Source organism: Cygnus olor, chromosome Z (assembly GCF_009769625.2).
Source record: "Cygnus olor isolate bCygOlo1 chromosome Z, bCygOlo1.pri.v2, whole genome shotgun sequence".
Lineage (NCBI taxonomy): Eukaryota > Metazoa > Chordata > Aves > Anseriformes > Anatidae > Cygnus > Cygnus olor.
In genome coordinates this window covers 34369446-34390326 of record NC_049198.1, presented here as the reverse complement: position 1 = coordinate 34390326, position 20881 = coordinate 34369446, and the positions used below count along the sequence as shown (strand labels likewise).

The following is a 20881-nucleotide window of genomic DNA, read 5'->3' as shown; positions in this document are numbered from 1 at the left end:
AGAAGGGAGATGCTGATCTTGTGAATAGACAGCCTCCCATAACAATCAGCAGATTGAAGGTAGCTCTTAGGAGACAACAGAACTAGGAAGATAAACTGGATACAGGCATAATAAATGCAACCTATCTGCACCTATTTGAAAGACAGACTTTTTGTCTGTTGTTGTTGTAGGGTTTTGTTTGTTCGTTTGTTTGTTTTTAACAACAGATTGTAATGCTGAGTAAGAACATGAGCATTTGCATGAGGCTGTAGGCCTGTACCTCAGCTCATCTAAATAACTGTATTAAACTGAAAGGCCTCTTAAAAAAATCCTCTAACGACAAAGCAAAAAATGACAGAATTATGCTATGCTTAGAAGTGAACTATTACTGCTGTCAGCTTTATGTTCTTAACAGGAATGTTTATTATTAAAACCATCAATGTATTAGGAAGACAAAGGGTTCCACCCTGTTACCACTGGCCAACGCAGCGTGCATTTTCTTGGTCACCCAGTGCAGTTGTGTAGACTGCCACCTCCCTGTCAAAATCCTCGTTAGGGTCTGATCCCCCACCCCTTGAAACAGCTCAGAGAAAGATACACCAGGAAGAGATACCTTTGGATCCCTATAGGTTCACGACATTTTTCAAGCTTTTGTTTGCTTATCCAAACCAAGCATTTTAATGTTCATTCATCCCCAGTGAAACTTGATTCAAGTAACTTCAGGGAGGGAATTACTCCTTCTCCCACAAATTGCATATAATATCTCATGCAGTTTATATTCAATAGAGTTCTAAAGGGTAGTTTTATAACAGTAATGGTTGGGGAATGCAGTTGGCTTTCCTGCAGTGTTGCTTATAAAATATCAGTTGATATCTGAATGGCCTGAAAAAAAACATATTTTAGGCTCAATTTCAGTTGACAGCTAACATGTAGGTCTTTTGTAAATGCAAGATCCAAATTACACTAACTGGGCAAGGAATCAAGCTTATCAGTTATAAACAACTTGAGTGTGGGTGACCTAGGGTTACTGTCTCTATTGGTTTTGGCCCAATTTATATATACAGTTATATTTCAGACTGAGATTAAATAAAAATCTAATAATTACTTCAACAGAACTTTTTATACTTACTAAATTCAAGAGCACAATCAGCCTCTAAGAACTGCTTTTAGTTCAGGTACTAGATCATCACTTTCTGGGGGGCTGAACATGTAGTGTGAGTGAGGCAAATGGAACTAGTATTTCCTGCATACCAACCATATTTTATGCAAATCACCATTAAAAAATTGCTAATGGAATTTCATCCTTTGCTATACATACGCCAAATGCATGTTCTGAAAGCAAAGAAGAGTTGGAAAAAGAAAAAAACCACTCCACATACAACACTGCAAACTTTCATCAGGCACACAAGTTTTTTATCGAAATTTCATGAGGAACATAGAAGGAGACTTGGAGAGAGGTTCCTTAAGCTTTTTGGTTTGTATAGCAAGAAAACTGTAACATAACATTAAAAATCATTTTACATAGGGATTTCTCAGTAATTCGGTGGTCCTTTTATGCTTCAGAATGATACCTTAAAATTCTTTTATTCAGAACTCCTGATTAGATTATGTTCTTCTAAAGAATATTTTATTTAAAGCACAGTAAACTTCAGTAAGTTACTAAATTCAACTAGAAATTCCTAAAGCAATGAGATGTTTTGACATGCACAAATTAAAATGAAATTAGATGACTGGTAGTGTCAAAAAGCTTTGCAAAGTCCTGGTTAAGTTGTAGGATATGCTCAGGCTCCCAGAGGAGTGTCATGGATTTACAAGACCCTGTGAAAGAAACCTTGGTGTCACACAGAGCCTGAAAGACTATCAGGGATCCTGATCATAGGCCTGTAGTCACCATATGAGCTAATCATCCTGTGATCAAATGAGACACTCACTGGTACTTAACAAAACCTGAAAAATCAGTGAACTATTCCACGACTGTGGTTCTGGACTTTCTTTGTCAAACTACTTGTAATGCCTAGATAGAACAAAAGGTTTCCCAGAATATTGGTGAACATACAAATTTAACAGAGGCAAGTATTGTAATATCAGCTTTATGGTGACATTTCCTGACTAAACCATGGATCTATGGGTCAATTTCAGTTCAGGCGCAGATTCAGAAGTGTGGTGTCTAAAAGAAAGGTGTCTTTAAAGGTTCCAGGGATCCCCCTCCAAAAAAAATGTAAGAATTGAAACAATTACAGCATCTGAAAACGATGAAACGGAATCATTACATCATCACTGTATTACTTTGCTTTCTTAATACCAAACATAACATGGAAACTGCTGGTGGTTTACCACAGTATTCTTGCCTATATTTTTTGTAAATTTCCCTCTCCAAAAGGTAGTGTTTCTGCAACAAGTCAACAGAAAACAAAATGCTCGTAAAATAGGAAGGATATGGCTTAAGAAGCACACTGTGGTTCTAAATGTCTTTTATTGTACTGAATCATTATAGAAACTAAAGAAAACAAAGGTTATTTGAAAAATGATTATTTTCATCGTGATATCATCCTCATAGCTGACAAGGAGGTTCTTTACCCTACTTGGTACTTCTTTCATATTTTAAAAATTTCTTCAAGTACTAGTTTATTCAACAGGTCAAATTGCTTCAGGGAGCCCAGTCTCTGGAGAAAATAGGTCCTTACTAAGATTAACTGGAAAAACTGTGCCTTCACTACATAATGTAGGTTTTCACAGACTTCCACGGAAGTCTGTTATATGTAATTTAAAAACAACAACAATAAATAAATAAATATATGCTGGGTAAATATTAACTAGTGTGACTTAAATGTGTAAAACCCAATAAAAATAGACATTAAGATGTAACTTGCTGACTGTATGCCCTCAAATCATGTCAACATTATAGGAGTAGAATTATGAGTTAAAAACAGTGTTATGCTTCATGCCCTAACTTTGAATTTCCTGTCTTTTTATCTGTGTAAGTCATACACTCTAATATATTTTAAAGTTTGTTTTGTTTTTTTTTTCTTTTCATTTCTTGCATTAACTTTTATCCTTAAAGTACAAAATGCAAACGTTCAGGCAATGGAAGTAGGTAAACAGATGTATTTCTACAAAAACATGTTACTCTACAGCTAAAATGTCACAGAAGGCTTGTTCTTTTTTTCCCAAGTGAAAAGGATGCAAGCATACACAATTACAGGAGTAGGCAAGAGAAAAGAGTATGAGCAAAACAGCAGAGAGTAATTTGATTTTACAAATTCCAGAAAGACACAAAGTAAAGGAGGCTGCTGTGGTTTACAGCTACCCTTCTTTATCACTCTCATTATCTCTCTTTGGCCTGCACAGGATCCTTTCCTCCTCTGCGTGGTCTCTGACAGCTGAGAAATCTGCTGTGGGACCAAGGGTGGAGATGATACCCAGCCCTGTGCTCCCATGACCCTCCTTCCAAACCAATGCACCAGGAGCTGAGACTAGGAGCAGAAAGAGTTGTCGGAGATGGCTGTCTCCTTTGAATGAAGGTTTACCAGCTAGGTGACACTGAATTCTCTAGGGTCGTGCATTGTCTCCCTGCCACCCAGAGGGGAATACAAACATGTAAATATGGGATTTTCCTTTACAAACACCTAAAAATTCATCTATTGAGGGGAATACTTACTTACCCTGTTTAAAAAATGTGTTTTTATGATTAGATTCTCCAGACTAATCCAGTTAAATGCCAACACGAACTTCTTCTTTCTTTTTTTTTGTAATGAGTGAATGTAGCATTATACATGCTACACTGGGGGCATGCTGCACATATACGCGTTTCTGAGGCTGGCGGAGAAACAGGCTGACTGCTGGAAACACTGGGTCTTACTCTCTGGTCCTTTCTCCCTGTGCACTGGACAGTGAGGCAGTGTTACAAAATAACAAAAAAACACTTTGAAAGACAACAAAAATCCTTCCATCTACTATACCAATCAATTTAATCACAACTCACAGGTATCATCTACACATTCATTAAAGCTAATGAATGAAGATCAGCACTGAATTTTCTTCTTATAAACAGTGCTTTAAATACTTAGCTTTAAATACACAGAAATGCAAAATCAAACAGTTGTCAGAACATGAAAATCATTATTCACAACAGTATACCTTATGTGATCTAAATTTAAAATGATAAGAAAATATAAGGGTAGATAACAACCTGGATTCCATGGATTTGCACACCATTTAAGTATCTGAGCTAGACTCATTCAGGCGCAGCTATGCTTTAATCCCCTCCAAAAATTTCTCAGTGAATTCACAGTCACAGAACAGACAGACATTCCCTTTATGTTTAACCCACAGTTTAACGGGGAATAATAGAAGCTTCCCAGCTCCCTTTCTTGAAATAACTTCTTCAAAAGGGAGGAGGAAGCACCTTCTGGCCTGAGTAAAAGTCCTTGAGTCTGGAAAGAAGTGAATTTGTCTGCCTTTGTAGAGAATATTCCTTTTCTTCTACAAAGCCAGTAAAATTTTGTCCTTGGCTCTGTTATTTTGTAAAAACTTTTTCTCGGGGTTAAATGTCCTGGTCTATAATACCCAGTTCTGAAAATAACAGCCTGTCTAGCACTCCCAATACTTTTATTTCTACTATGGAATTAGCAGATCGTGTAATCATATAGAAAAGTTTCTCTTATTTTGATATGCTGAAAATTTCACTTCACAAGGTGTGGGAGGAAGGCAAAAGAAACAAAGGCATGTAGCAAACACGAAGCAAACATATGCAGCTGGTGAATAAAACTCACTGTACATTACCGAAGAAACACGTTATGAAAGACCGCATACATGTCTGACACACAGCTGTCTCCTGACGCAAAGTTGCCCTCCGCAGCCACTGGGGCCTTTCAGAAATATTCAGTTCCTCAAAAACCCACGTGCCATTTTGCAAATAAAACTAAAGACTTCTATCTTTCTCCTTCAAACCCTGAACAAAATGAAACATAGGCATTCACTTTTCTCTGTTAATCTGGTGCAAGCAGTGAATGAAAGCATGATGTTCTCCTACAAGGCAAACTTGAATTTATGCTTTAGACTTGTCTCCTTGTCCAAATCATTAGTTTCTCCAAACTAATTTCCAATTAGTTACTGTAGGAGGTACAATTGTTGCACTGGCCTGAGCACTTAGGGTAAGAGATGAATACAGCAATAGCTTCCAAGTATCTTGTTTTCAGTCCTGGGAACTGTGGACCTTTGCTTGTGAGCTAGTAGTTCCCGTACCTCAGTAGAAACACATTTCTAATGCCATAGAAATGCAAACCATGAACGAAAAATGGAAAGGAGATTAGCTTCCTGAAAACATGACCCTCCTTTTCTGCTACTCAGCCAATGACTTGAAAGATTTGTTTTGTGCTTAATGTTGGAATAAACCTGTGGTCATTTAGGAACTTCATGGTTTCCATTAAACTGCACAGCATGGACATTTGGAATTTCATGGCAACTGTGAAGTGAGAACGTGGACCTTGCTTTTCCAAAGCACAGGCCTCTGCCGAGAGCTAACACCCACACACAGTCACTCACATTCCTTCGCCAATTCTTGTCATTAAGGGGACTTTCAAAACAGACAAAACAAAGAAAAAAAATACTTAAATCTTAAATCTCTTTCTTGAGCACATGAAAGCAAAATACTACCAGTGGAAAAGTAATGTTCAAATGCAGTGAATGCATTGCATCTATCTACAGTATTCATGGTATTAATTCTGCCACTACACTGAAAAGCTGAAGTATTGGAAACCACCTAATTACCCAAACATTTACCTCTCTGCAGGTGTAAATACATGGGCCTAATAAGCTTTCCCACTGTGAAAGCAGTTACTTAAATTATATTAAAATATTAAAAAGTATTTAATGAGCTTTTTTCCCCTAAAGTAAATTGACTGTGTGCCTTAACCTGCTTCAGGCAAAGGAAGTTTCAAACATATTGGTTTTGAAACTAGCCATTATTTCCCATGTTGCAAAAATGGCAATTTTATTTCCCAACAGCAAATGAAACTGTCAGGAAAATTTAGATGCAATAAAATTGGGTGGTTAAACCAACATGCTGGATTTGGAATAAAACTGAATTAAAGGAATTAAAATTAAGCATTATGTCAGTCAAACTTTATAAGAACTATTTTAAACAGGGTTTGGGGTTTTATATTTGCAAAAGTTAGGCTTTGGATTTGGTGAAGTCCAGCCATAACTACCCATTTTATGTCCATCAACAGCGTCACATTTGAAATTTGCACAATGAAAAATATTTTGCATAAAATGTGTTGCTTCTGGCAACATTTCTGCCTAAATAAAAAGTTGTCAGGCAGTGTGTGACTTTAGTGGTACAAAGTTTTAAAATGGTGGCTTCAGTCCAAGGCTAGCTAATAACGGCTGACATGCATTGGAATCTTGAGGCCTAAATCAACATTGTTTTCACAGCTGTAATTAAGCCACCTAATCAGAAGCACATTTTGACGGGACAGTTTCTGGAAGCCAGACATTACAATTTCTTATGCCTGGAGCGCAGAGGCTCATGAGAGGTCCTCATTTAATTTCAGGTTTAAAAAAAAAAAAAAAAAAAAAAAAGTTGTAAAATGAAAAGACTATAAAAAAAGCAGTGTACGACTGTTGAAATGAAGCAGGCCTATGTGTTCATGCCTTGACCAACCCCGTATCCCACCCTCCTTCGGCTCTCTGCCGAGTCCCCAGCTCTCAAGTGGCAGCTGCACACAGTGAGATTAAGGGCTTCTGCCAAAGTCAACAGATGAGCTGGTCTGAACTGGCTCTCTGTGTGTTCTGATTGTAAATTGTGCTGGTGATGATTAGAGAACTCTAACACAGGATGTCGACTCTTAAAACTGTCCAGAGAAAATAATTTTATTTTTTTTTAAGTTCAGGAAATTTTTTTAACTTCTTTTGTGGGTTGGTACATAGTGTTGTGTCTATAACTTTCAGATGATTCAAATGTGAATTCACACAAATTAAGTGACTGTGTTATTAAAAAAAATACACCCTTAGATGCTCACAGCAAGATCCTTCATTTAGGGATGTTTATACAACAGTGCTGCCGCTGAATGCAATTCTCTGACTAGTGTACTCAAGTAGTTCTTGTGCTTCTACCACCTGCCAGTGGAAGATACCCCTAAAATTCAGAGTATCAACTTCTTGTATTGTGTGACTATTGCTTCAGCATGTTGTCATACTTGAAATGGCTAAATTGCCTTGCTCATTTTCTGGAGCACAGCTACATTAGTAACTTTAACATAAACTTTCAACCCCAGAGGCCATTGTAAAACTATCAATATGAAGGCACCAGTCACTGGGGTCTGATTACATTTAGTTCTGCATTTTAATTACATATGGATTCTATTAACTGAACTTTTTGCCTTATAGGCAACATTTTAATCAAATTACTATAATTTTCAAATATGTTACAATAGTCTGACAAGTTAAAAGTTCACATACCCAGAATATTGAGTATCAAAAAACTTTTGCATAGAAAAGGAAGTATTCTTTACCAAACAGCAAATGTGTTGGTGGGTTGCTGTAACTCTTTCTGAACACCTTGCCCCAAGTCACAGAATATGATTTATCATATTGGTTTCATATTATTATATTTTTATTGGTACTACATAATAAGCAAATAGTTTAAACCATATGATTTATACTGCTTGGTTACAACTATTACTTATGTAAGCAATACCACATAACAAGGTGAGCATTTATACCAGGATACCTGCATTCCTTGACTATGCAGTAAAGTTGGCAACTGATGGTCAGTTGCTTACGGTCAGGTAAGAAATTCAAATACTTCAGTAAAAAAATTACTCCCTGGTAGATGTTACTGCTTTCCAGGTTTATCCTGATAAAAGACTTCAAGCCTAGTGAATAGTTTTATTTTTTTGCTTATTCCAGTATTTCTGCACATTCTTGTCTATTATTATTTCAATAGTGGGAAAATTCTCCTTACAGGGCTGCTGTATTTTCCTTTACTTCTACCACTTTAAGAATATTCCTGTGTTTCACAGTAAATAAACCATGCACTGGTAATTAACAGTACTGAGCAAAGTTACAGTTATTTGAGGTCTACATCTTACTGAATTCTGCCCTGGACTAGTGCCAAGAAAATGCTGCAAGACAAAGGTAACAATGAAAATATTAAGTCTGCTTAATTCTTTGCATGGAAAATTAAAAACTTGTGTTTCTGAATCTTTTACAAAACCAGTTTGATTCCAAATCTTTCAAAAAAAATCTTTTTGGTTGAACTGTGCATCAGGCTAGCATGAAGTAGTGGAAAAGCCAAGCAAAGTTTTCATCCAGGACCTATCTGCTTCTTGCAACATCTGGGAAGAATTCCCCCAGCTACATCAGTCATTCCATGTTCTAACACAGGAGATATGGCTCTGGCCCATGAAAGACGTTCTCTGACATTTAACACTACACTGATGGAGTTCAAGACTTTCTCCTCTGCAGCAAGTGAAAAGGCAATGATCTATTTCTTCCTCTCCAGTTCCTTTCTCATAATTCTAAATGTAAGATGTTGTATCCCTGTTAGAGGCAGGTCCCAGCCTTGAAATGCTGACTGAACCAGTGACATGGAAACAAAGGGTATGGGGAAAGGCATGCACTGCCCAGACTAGTCTGGCTAAGTAGGAAGAGTGTCAGTGGTGCAGTTAACTGGTAAATCTGAGTTTCAAACATTTATTTTCTCTCTCCCTCCCATCAAAAAGATGCAAGTAGGTCATGAGAACCAAGAGCTGACTGCTTTGAGTATGAAGTATACTTTCTGCTTAATTCTGTTTTCAATAAAAAATATAAAAGTATACATATTCTCACATGTAGGATCATTCTAGTTGCTTCTCTCACCTTACTGAAACTTGTAATCCTTACATTTGCAGTACTTTACAAGATATCACTAGGAATTTTCAGACAAAAGACAGACACAGACACAACTGTGGGGGGAAAAAAAAAAAAAGGAAGGATGATGCAAAGCCACATAAAGCAATGAGTGATTTGATTTTCAACCCGAGTTAGGAGAAGCATCCAAAGACAACAGTTGTTTTCATGGCTCATTGCATGAGAACTCTGCTCTTCTTACAGACTTTCTCTGCATCTGAAACTTGCCTTCTCTACCTTTACAATTAAAGTTATCCTTTTGGCTCCCCACATTTCCTTTTCTCCAGAACAGCATAGAAAGCTTTCTTCATCAGCTTTGTAAGTTACTCTCTTGTTACTCTCTTTTCCCCTTCATTCATTTTCTACTCTCCTTTGATTCTGATGTGAAAGCCAAAAAAAAAAAAAAAAAGAGGAAGGAGGATCACTGGATCAGCTGCATGCTTCTGGGTGACTATTAAATATAGCGGCCCATTTCCCTCCTATCCTGATTTTCCCTGCACACACATGCTACAGAGTGGAATGGACCACAAAGTACATTCAGGATCAGAGAAACACTTGAGTGCTTGGAATAGAGTTACAAGGGCTTCTTTTGTTTGCCAGAACTGATAGCAGAATATTTCACATCCTTAAAATTCTGACAGTGGTACTGACACTGGGCACAAAATCTCAGGGCTGAAAGCTACGAAAACATCTTCTGGAGCACAATTATATTGGACTGAATTCTGTCACTTCCTGATACGTGTCAGACACTGGAAAATACAGTGTCACTGCATCCACTCCCCACAGCACTGCGCTTGCAGCAACAAATTCCCTTAGGCATGGACTCATGCTTGCCATGTGACTAACGTGATGCCACATGTTTCATCACAGCACCCACAAAATAATTGCTTATGACTATACTACTGTAGAGTACAGCATTTATAAGCTCACAGTTCAAAGCCTGCTTGCTACTACAACTCTGAATGAAAGTGCAAGCATAGTAATAAGTTCAGGCATTTGAAAAAGTAAAATGGATCAAAAGAGTAGAGTCCAGTTCTGTGAAAATATTGGCAAGTGTTCATTTAATAGGAAACCCATAAGCACAGTCCAGTTTGTGATGTTTATTGTTGCTGAACTAAAAATAATCAGGAAAAAAAAAGGAAATATTGGAACATTTTAGCTGGTATCTTCTCTCCTTATATGTACAGTTCCTACTGGTGAAATACTTCCACTAAGACCACCTTCTAAGAACAACAAGCTTTCCTAAGGCAAGTTGTAAGAACGCATAAGGGCATTGACACATAAAGGGAAGGCCACTGAGAAGTTTGTAACTGGAATAGAGTTTCTTAAAGTTCATGGAGAAAATGGCAGTGCCAGTCCTGTACTGAATTCAGTGCTCAGTGCTCAGTGAAATTCTCCATCTTATTTCATGCTAGAGGCTGACTGCTGGCTTCTCTGTTCTTCCTCTGGAACCTAAATCCTCATAGACAAGTCTATATATATGGCCATACCAATGACACATTATTAGCTGAACTATTATTACTATTATTACTAGCTCTACCAATTATAGATATGGCCCTAAATGTGGTATGCAGCAAGTTACAGAGGACAGAATTGCGACTGGAGCAGTTGCACTTCAAAAAAAGTAAATTTAAAAAAATAAGGAAATACAGAAAAGTGAAACTGCTATGGTTGCAAAGACTTTTACAAAGTGTTAATTGTTTGATAACAGAAAAAAAGACATTTTAGAAATGTAAGGGAAGTTGCATAAGCACTTGGTAGAGGAAAAAAGCAGAAAAGTCATTAAAAAAAAACAGAGAGAGAGAAAACAGATACAGAAACAGGGAACAACAGGAAAAAAAAAAAAGGTTTAGCTAGAAAAATAATAGTCTATATTTTAGCCATACTGAATTTTAAAGAGTTGCAAGAATGAAATATGCACGGGGCCTTATCTGCACAGAGGAAGAATCAGCAGAGATGGGTACAACAGACAGACAAGTGGACTCTAACAAAGAGCACACAGATATTCTGCTCTTGACATCCTTTCACCCCACATAATAATCCTCTATTCCTCTATTTCCTCCTATAATAATCCTCCTATTCCTCTCTGTTGGCATTAGCATGAGCACACATAGCAACCTCAGAATCTAAACTCTATCGACTAGAAGGAAAGTGGTTGGCCTGGAACTAGACAGAAGGATGAAGAGGTTGGAGATGTCAATTCAAACACTTAAATAAGATGAGAAGTCACAATCACTGATGTTGCCTTATTGAATCAGATTTGTTCAACTATTAGAAGGAAGAAAAAAAAAAAGAAAAAAAAAAAGAAAAAAAAAGGCAACAGAAGAGAAAAGAAGTGGTGTGAATAGAAAGAAAGGCGATGCAGTTAGCAAATTTCAATACATAAAGGTCAATTAGGAAGGCAACACCTCCTCAACATGCAAAAGACAACGCTGATAAATGGCCCAAACTTACAACGGACAGCTGGGAGGTCATATAACCTTATACAACCAGCGTATAAGTCGCCAAGAGACAGTCATGACATAGTGATATAAAAATTGGTCTTACAAGCTAGGTGTCCACTCACTTGGTATGCACCTGGAAAACTTTTCAAAAATTTGATTCAGCACTGAGCAATAGCTCACTGTTCTAGGAACACAAACATATGTCAGAAGAAGTTCTGCAAAATAAAATACAGTCTAAACTAATTAAGACAGTCCAGTTACTGTGTTTCTCTCTTACATGAAAAAGTTTTGTTTGCTTTGTTATTTGAATTGGGTATGTGATTAAACAATGATTGAAAACAACTAAGTGTGTTATCATTATGAAACCCAACAGATGCCTGAGAAAAGGCATTATTCCATTTCACTGAAAATAATCAACCAAAAAGTCAGCTGTACTTTAATACTTTAATTGCATCAGTGCAAACTTCCTCAAAATCAGAATCGGACATTGTCATCTGAACCTTAAAAATATAAGCCATGCTGGAAACCTGTGATGCCTGAAGTTACTAAAACTCATGTTTCATGCAATGTTTGTGAATATTAGGAACAAAGTTTACAGAAAATACAAATATTAAACAATACCCTATAAACACATATAATTCTTTTCAAGGAAGTTTGAGAAACTATCACTGATTTTTTTTTCCCCTCTACATTAAAATTTTAGAACACTTCTGATTAACACTTACGCTCAGGTTCAAATTAAACCTTGTCTCAAGAAGAACTATTTGTCTCCTCAGCAGGTTGTACAGAAGGGCCCACAGACAGTACTACAATACAAACAGTATCATCTGTACATTGATACTGTAGGCAGACACCAATTACTTATGAAAGAATTGCATTTAATCACAGGCATCAGAGAGCTGGGGGCGGGGTGGGGGGGGAGTTTGTTTGTTTTCACTGTAACAAATCAAGCCACTGCATAGACCTTCATAGACAGGACTGGTATAATCTTTGCTAAAAGCTCTCTCAATCCAAATGAAAGCAAACCTTGCTGCAGCAAGTTTGGCAGACTTCCCAATCTTTAGTATACAAGTGGTCATCTTGATTTAAACAACAAAAACAATCATAACAAGCAAAGGAGCAACCCAATTACACTGGGCACAGGCTCAGCAGGACAAATGTAAACGTAGTAGAAACATAAAGAAAGGCCGGTTGGAGGAGAAAAGAAGCAATTTCAGTGAAGCAACTTCATTGAGTTTTTTAGAAAGGTTGCACAGCCACAAATAACGCTTTCATTCAACAATTATCATCTCAAGATCTTAAAAGTGAAATTCAGCACTGATGAATATATTTTCTATTTGTGCTAATTTTCCATCACATTGATCCAATTTAGAAGCATCACAATAAATTAATGCAATTAACAACATTCTGGAAACAACAAAAGCGATAGTCACAACCTTTGGATATATATTTGCTGAGGTGTCTGTGCCATTTGCTTTGACTGCTCTCTTCTTCAGGATTTTATGTTTCAAGCATAAAATCAAACAATCCTGATTTTCCTTATGGTCCTTTGCTTCACGGGAATAAAAGATGAGAAAGGAGGAGGGAGAGAACAACAACAAAAAAAAGACAAAAAAAAACACAAAAAACAAAAAACATCAACAAACAAGCCCACCTCCTAAAGCTTTCTTCTTAATCCTGTGTGGAAAAGTGAAGAAAGATGGAGAAGAAATCTATCAAGTGTATGCAAGTTGCACAACTTAAAGTCTCATTCTAGACATACTTGACCATTTATCTTTGACAGTTAATGTGTCTGGCCTGTGTGACACATACATCTGCATTCAACAATCCCCTAAAGACACTTCTCAGATCTGAGGAATCACATTATTAACCTTAAACAAGTTCAAGTATCTTTGTGGACAACAACATTTTAGACAAGAAATGATCTCTGAAATTGGATTTTAACCTTACAATGGGATCACAATGTTTTCCTTTAGTGAGATGCATTATTCGTCACCATCTACAAAAAAAATCATGTATCCTAATTAACACTGTCTTTACATGCACAATTAATAACAGTTTCTTTTCATAGGGTGCTAATCTTTAGAGAGTCAAATTCTTCAGGTCCAAAATTCAGCTGTTTGTTGTACTGCCAAAGACAGAAATCACAATGTGTACTTTTCCAGTGACAGCAGCAAAGAGCAGGTCCTCACCGAAGATTCAGTAGTAAAATTAATCCTTGTGTTAACTTTTATCACCCCTTTTCTTATGAAAAAGTCTCAGAAGGTGTCTCTTGCCACTACAGAAACTGTGCAGCAAGAAGGGAGATGCTCAGAAACTACGTCCAAATGACAAAAATTAGTTGAAAAGCAGACTTACCAATTGTAAGTTCTCACTTTCATGAAGACAAGCTGTTTGGAGCTTGGACTTTAGCACTGCAGTGTGAAGCCGATGAGATGCTGTTTTTCTCACTAACATGTCAACTCTGGAACTTGCAAGTTGGTAGACATCCATAAAACTTTTAATCATGGCCTTTAAAAAGTAAAATAAATAATCAGTGCCAGGCAGGATATACTTTAATGCCAAATAGCATACGCTCAAATTCATTACATAAGAGCTAACTTTTATTAATCAAAAAAATCAAACAAAGGTTAGAAGGCAAGCTAAATTTCAGTCTCAGGACAAACATTTAAAAGTCTTAAATGGGTCTTTGTGTTCCTTCTATTATCTTAAATATGAATAGCATTAAAGAAAATTGCTGTGCACCCTAATTAGAAGGTGTTGATGAACTATTTTGAAACATGCCATACTGCACTGAGCAGCTGATATTACTTTTCACTCTCTGTACATGTAAGACAGTGCAAGTTCAATTTCTTTTCACAAAGAATCACTACACTGTTTCAGCTTAAAGTTCGTATCTTCTACAAAGAATCACTACACAGCTTCAGGTTAATGTTCACACTACCAAAATGACTTGAGTTACTAATCCTCCCACTCCATGTTAAAAAAAAAAAAAAAAATTAAAATTAATTTGGCAGAAACAAAAGAAACAGAGTAAACCTACAGACCCCTGAAAGTAAATAATCTGATTACAATATAGCTGGGAAAATATAATTGTTTTCATGTATATAGTAGAAGAAGGTCCCAACCGTGTAATATTGATCAGATTGATAATAAAGTTAGCAGCACAAGAGAGTACAAATGATTTGGCAGTATTGGTAACTTTATATCTACCCTAAATAGTATAACACTGTTGAGATTATTGGACTTCCTTACAACTGGTTAATCACATTTTATAGGTTACAGTTTTCCCTTCTGAAATGACCTGTAGCGAGTTTCTACTGTACGAACATATTACGGATAATATGAAATTTGTCTTTTGAATGTAATTCTGTGGTATAGGCAAAAATAAACTTGGTACCACAAACAGGCATTCACAAAGATTTTTACTGTTTTCCTTTCTTTGTTTTCAAACACACTACTGCTTTTGAGAATAAAAGTTAATGCAGCTGGAGTCAAACATTTTGTTTCATTGTTAAATGTGGAAAGCAGTGGTAAATTAATACCATCATATCTTTTCCCATCAGAAAGAATATCCAAAATATTTTCCATTCTATAGTGCTAGTCCTAGAAGTGGATTGACATAGTTTTATAAATCTGCCTCTGTGAGCTCTGATTCTGATTTTAAGATTATTTCATTTACATTCAACTTCATGAAAATGCTGCAGCCCTTGACAAACAATACCAAACAACAATGTGGATACAACTTACACCTTGTACAAAACTGCATGAGAGCCTTCATATAGCAACTGTCCATAAAATCAGATATGATGAAATATGTCCATGGACTGGGCCTGTGACTCATAAGCAAGGATTATACCAATATGTTCCAATAAGTTGTGTCTCACAGAAAAAAAAATCTTATGCTCTCCTTTGATTACTTCCCACATGATATTGAAAGGTATCACTAAGTTAGAATGCTTAAAGAGGATTCCTTACCATCTTTCTTTCACCCCCACTACCACAAAGTTAGTGAAGCCACTAATCTACATGGATTCACCCTACGTTTCCAAAGCCACTATAAGCCCAATCAGTTATCTGAAACAGCAGTATCATTTCCTTAATAGCTGAAATTCAGATATTTATTTTTTTCTCTTGTTTAAAAAGTCCAAAAATCAATGGAATCAATGTAGGGAAAACATATTAATTCTCCAGCTTTTATTTTCAGGTGTAGCAAACTTTTTTTTTTCTACGACATCTGGATTTTTTTAGCCCAGAAGGAAGAAATTTCTAAGTTATTTACAATTCTTTAGCAATGTGCAAAGTAGCATTTATGCACCCTAGGTATGCATTCTTTTCTGTATATTCCAGCGCCCTAGCTGGAACAGGAAGAGTCAGGGTCAGCTTGGATTTCTCTCACTCAGGGTCAGGTTAGGGAAAACAGTATTTTGGGGTCTTCCGGTGGGTGATGTGAAATCCTTGAGAATGTGTGCGCAGAACAGTTGTTTTAAATGCCACAGGAAGGAAAATACATTGGGTTTTTAGACGTGCCATTGGAAGGCATTCATTTACGTACGATTTTCCATAACTCATGTCAGTCACACATTGAGTCACAAACCTGTTTTCCATAGTAAAAGTTTCACTTACTAGGAAGCTCAATACACACAGAATGGGGATAGAGCCTGGTCACTTACATGTTATAAGATCTATCAAATAATTAATAAACTTGTATCTAAAGGAGTCTAGCAGCTTAATTTAGATTCCTATTTGTGGCTTACAGATAAAAATACTTCTGCAGCTCTGGAAATTGTTCAACAACAACAGTATCTGTTAACAGAATTTCAGAGAAGGGCCATCTTGCTCTGCAGAATTCTGTTGCTCTCCTGCTAAGGAGTGCTTTCTTTTGTTAAGTATACACAGCAATAAGGTGTAAGATACTTCAGCAACCCTCCTGATCAGTTTTTATAGCACAAAACTTGACATGCATACATATCTGCAGGATCTGCATTTAAGTGAGCACTTCCTGTTTTGAATATATTGGCGATACTGAGACATGCAAACTGGGAACAGAACATCTGAAACAATAAAAATTTGCCTTCCATTACAAATGTAAACATTTTAAAAATATACATCAGAAGATGACTTCTATTCAGAAAAGTCAGATGAAGTGATCCCTGAACATTATAGGAACCAATATTAATGCAACTCAGACCACTTCAAAAGTTAAAACCTTTTCAGACAGATGAGTAGTGGAGAGAAGACTTAACCAAGGAGGGCACAGTAATTGTGAGGCTGGATAATATTAATTCTAAACATTACTGACTCGGTGGGCCTGCCTAAGCAGGAGGGTTAGACCAGATGATTCCTTCCAACCCTAACAGTTCTGTGAGTCTGTGATAACAAAGTCATTCTAAGGATGGAACAGAGGATACAAGTTAACAATGGTTAAAATTACATAAGTTTTTACAATTTTAACAGCAATAATTGTAATGAATTACTCTGCATTAATCAAAGAAAAAGAAGTAGTCAGCTGAACTTGGTTTTTATAGTAACCTTTTACTCCACCCAATGTCTTATGTTATAAAAAACTTCACTATATATAAAGTTCTACATCATATACTACTGAAATAGTAGAAGCAAGTTATAACGGTAGAAGTGTTTTCAGTGTCATCATTGTAGTGCTCCAACACTAAGTCAGGACTTCCTGAAAAAAAGAAGCGTGACTTTACCTGGTAACTGACTGCAACTCACAGGATAAAAATGTATTCATAAGGTTAGCATGGAGTACCTACAACGCAGACTGGACACACATACATCCGTGGGCCCTGATGCACCCACGAGTGCTGGGGGAGCTAGCATGTGAGGCCACTCTATAATCTCTGTTCAGTCATGATAATTGGAAGGAATGCCTGAATATTAATGGAAAGCAAATGCCACTCCAGTCTTTAAGAAGGGTAGGAAGGAGGACAGAGAGAACTACAGGATGGTCATCCTTGCCTCAGTCCCTGGGTAGGTGATGGAGTAGCTAATCCCGGAAACCATTTCCAGGCACATGAAGGACAAGAAAATCATCAGTAGTAGTCAGCATGAGCTCACCAGGGGGAAGTCATGCTTGACCAACCTGTTAAGATTCTACAATGAAATGAGAAGCCTGATGGATCAGAGGAGAGCAGTAGATATTGTTTACGTGGACTACAGTAAGGCCTTTGACACAGTCCTCTGTAAGATCCTCATGTACAAGCTGTTGATGTATGGGCTGGATGGGCAGACAGTGACTTGAAAACTGGATGAATGACAGAGCCCAGAAGGCAGTGATCAGTGGTGCAAAGTTTACTTGGAAGCCAGTAACTAGAGGCTTACCCCATAGTGAGTCCAGTCCTATTTAACATCTTAATTAATGGTCAGGATGATGAGGAAGAATGTACCCTCAACAATTTATGACACAAAACTTGTAGGATTTTCATATAGATCAGAGGGACATGCTGCCATCCAGAGGGACTTCAACGGGATGTAGAAATGAGCTGAAATTAACTTCATGATTTGTTAGAGGGAAAAGTGTGAAGTCCTGAATGTGGGGAGGAAAAATCCCATGTACAAATATATATGTATGGGGCCACCCAGCTAAAAAGCAGCTTGGCAGAAAAGGCACTGGTGGCTCTGGTAGACAACAAATTGACCATTAGCCAGCAGTGTGGACTTGTGGCAAAGAAGGCTAATAGTGTCCTGGGTTGCATTAGAGAAAGTATTGCCAAGAAGTTGAGGGAAGTAGTCCTTCCCCCACATTCAGCATTGGTAAGGCCACACCTGGAGCAGTAAGTCCAGTTGTGCCCCCTCCCAGTACAAGAGAGACATGAACATATCAGAGAGAGTCCAGCAAAGGGCCACAAAGATGACTGAGGGCCTGGAGCACCCTTTCCTCTTATGAGGAAAGGCTCAGAGAGCTGGGACTGTTCAGCCTGGAGGACAGAAGGCTCAGGGGAAATCTCATCAGTGTATGTAAATACTTGAAGGAAGGGTGCAAAGAGGTTGGAGCCAGGCTCTTTTCAGTGGTGGTCAGGGACAGAACAAGAGGCAATGGGCACAAAAAGGAAAGCAGAGGTTCTGTCTGAACACCAGGAAATACTTCTTTACTACGCACGTGATTGAGCACGAGAACAAGGTTGCATAGAAAATGTGTGGAGTATCCTTCCTTGGTCAAAAGCCATCTGGTTATCTTGGGCAACTGGCTCTTGGTGGCCCTGCTTGACTGGAGTGACTAAATGGCCTCCAGATGTCCCTTCCAACTTCAACCACCCTGTGATTCTGTGAGAAAGGATGCTTTTCTCCTGAACATTGTACTTTTCTCCTGAAATTTTCCTGAAATTGGCAAGAGAGCCAAAGTCCTATTTTCAAGTGTAGTTTTCAATGGACAAGTTACATTAAGCCTCAGTACATCTAAGGAACTTTTTTGTTGTTGTTTAAGACAGCATCCTAGTCTAGAAATCCCAATAAATACTTTATCTATCTTTGAACTGAATCAGAAAATTTTGAAAAATTGAAGAAAGTGATATTCCCTGAGTAAAGGAACAAAGTATTTTAAATTTCAAATCCTGATTAGTTAGGAAATGGAACTCTGAATATTTTGAACATTTCATACTTTGTCCTTTTGCCTGACTCCCCAACTTGTTAAGACAAGACAAGAGCATTGCAAAACCATATGCATAGCCACCTACTGGTGCTCCATTCTCTGAAGATAGGCAGATAAGCATGTAATTAGATAAAAGAAAACATATGAAACTTAAAAATTAAACATGTTTTAAGTGAAATTAACAGATGATGTTTATTTCAAAGCAGGTGTAAGAAGAAGAAGGTTCTTATGACCTGTTCATAGATGTCTCATCTTTAATACGAAGGTACTCACAGGGCTACAAAGATGGTGAAGGGCCTAGAGGGGAAGACGTATGAGGAGTGGCTGAGGTCACTTGGCCTGTTCAGCCTAGAAAAGAGGAGGCTGAGGGGAGACCTCATTGTGGTCTACAGCTTCCTCACGAGGGGGAGTGGAGGGGCAGGCGCCAATCTCTTCTCTTCAGTGACCCGACGGAATGGTGTCAAGCTGTAACAGGGGAGGGTCAGGTTGGATATCAGAAAAAAGGTTCTTCACCAAGAGGGTGGTCAGGCACTGGAACAGGCTCCCCAAGGGAAGTCGTCAAATCACCAAGTCTGTCGGAGTTTAAGAAATGTTTGGACTGTGCTCTTTGGACTCAGTCATACGGTCTGAAATTTTGGATAGACCTGTGTGGAGCCAGGAGTTGGACTCAATCATCCTTGTGGGTCCCTTCCAACTCAGGATATTCTATGATTCTATGATTCATACATACTTCTGGCTTATGCTACAGGTTGGTGAAGCTGACAAACTTGAGTTGAGAGTGCAAATGAGACAAACTAATTTAATGCTGTTCATACACTACAAACTAGTGAACTGCAGGGCAAAATTGCAAAATTTAAGCTGTGCTTTCTTTCTTCCAATTAATCTTAAAAAGGATTGAGAACACTTAACATTAGAGATAGTCCCGCAGAAGACTCCCCTCCACCAAAAAAAATAAAAATAAAATAAAAATCAATATACTCTGTTTACTTTTGAATAACTTACCATTTCCTTGTGCTGTACACTACTTCTAGAAGCACAAATTTTAAGGCGCACAGTGCTTTACAATGCTTTAAAACAGCTTTTGCATGTACGAATTTACCAGACTGGAAGACTCCAATCTTCAGGAATACTTTATTTAACTTAAAAATGGCATTGTACTAACTAGTACACAACAATCTTTAAGAAACATGAAACATGACATGAGAAGAAAATTCAGCTTTTTTTTTTTAAAATTAATTTGAAACTTGTAGGTTACTCGAACTTCAGTTGTTATCAGTTCAGTCATAATAGAAACATGTTACAGGAAATATACAGATCGGCATATGCAAATTAGCAGATCTCTCATCAAAGTTTTAAAGCTTATTCTACATTATAAAAATAGTATTTTTTTATTCCAAATTAAAGCACCATGCATGTTATCTTCCTTACCCTCAGTACTTCTCTAATGAGAATGAACACAGTTCAAAACAAACCATTTTTATGTGGATTATGAATTCTAAATAATTGCAAGTGGAAGTATGCATTCAAGGTTTTAGACTATTCTGAAGTTACCCAGTGATTAAGAACCAATTTCTATGTTTTAACTTCCATATAGTATGACTGACACAGGATCTTTCTGGGCTTGCTGTTATCCCAGAACTGTATCTCCTTTTTAGAGGGAATAAAGCTAAAGCAGACCTGGTGTGAAATGATGCTTACAAAAAGGTATCAGACTAACAGCCTGACAATGTAAGCATTTCATTTGTAACATCACATACAGCAGCCAGAATAATAAAATCATCTACTTTGCACAATGTGCTTTAAAAAAAAAAAAAGTATTAAAAAAGTCAAAATTAACATTTGCCTGTTAGGTCCTCCCTTCAGGAAATTCTTGAACTAGGAAGAATATTAGTAGGTAGTAAATTTACCTAAGGGCAACATATACAAAAAGATGAAAAAGAACAAGAGAAGGAATAACGAA

The 20881-nt window shown here is 37.3% G+C and overlaps 1 protein-coding gene across 9 annotated transcripts in view; it reads right to left on the bottom strand.

The window, feature by feature from the left end:
- CCDC171 (coiled-coil domain containing 171) overlaps nt 1–20881 on the bottom strand; it is a 167926-nt gene that overhangs the window by 8261 nt on the left and 138784 nt on the right. For all 9 annotated transcript variants that reach the window (XM_040540969.1, XM_040540965.1, XM_040540963.1 and 6 more), the window contains one exon: nt 13674–13826. In XM_040540969.1, the coding sequence (XP_040396903.1) occupies nt 13674–13826 (153 nt within the window). The remainder of the gene's footprint in view (nt 1–13673; nt 13827–20881) is intronic.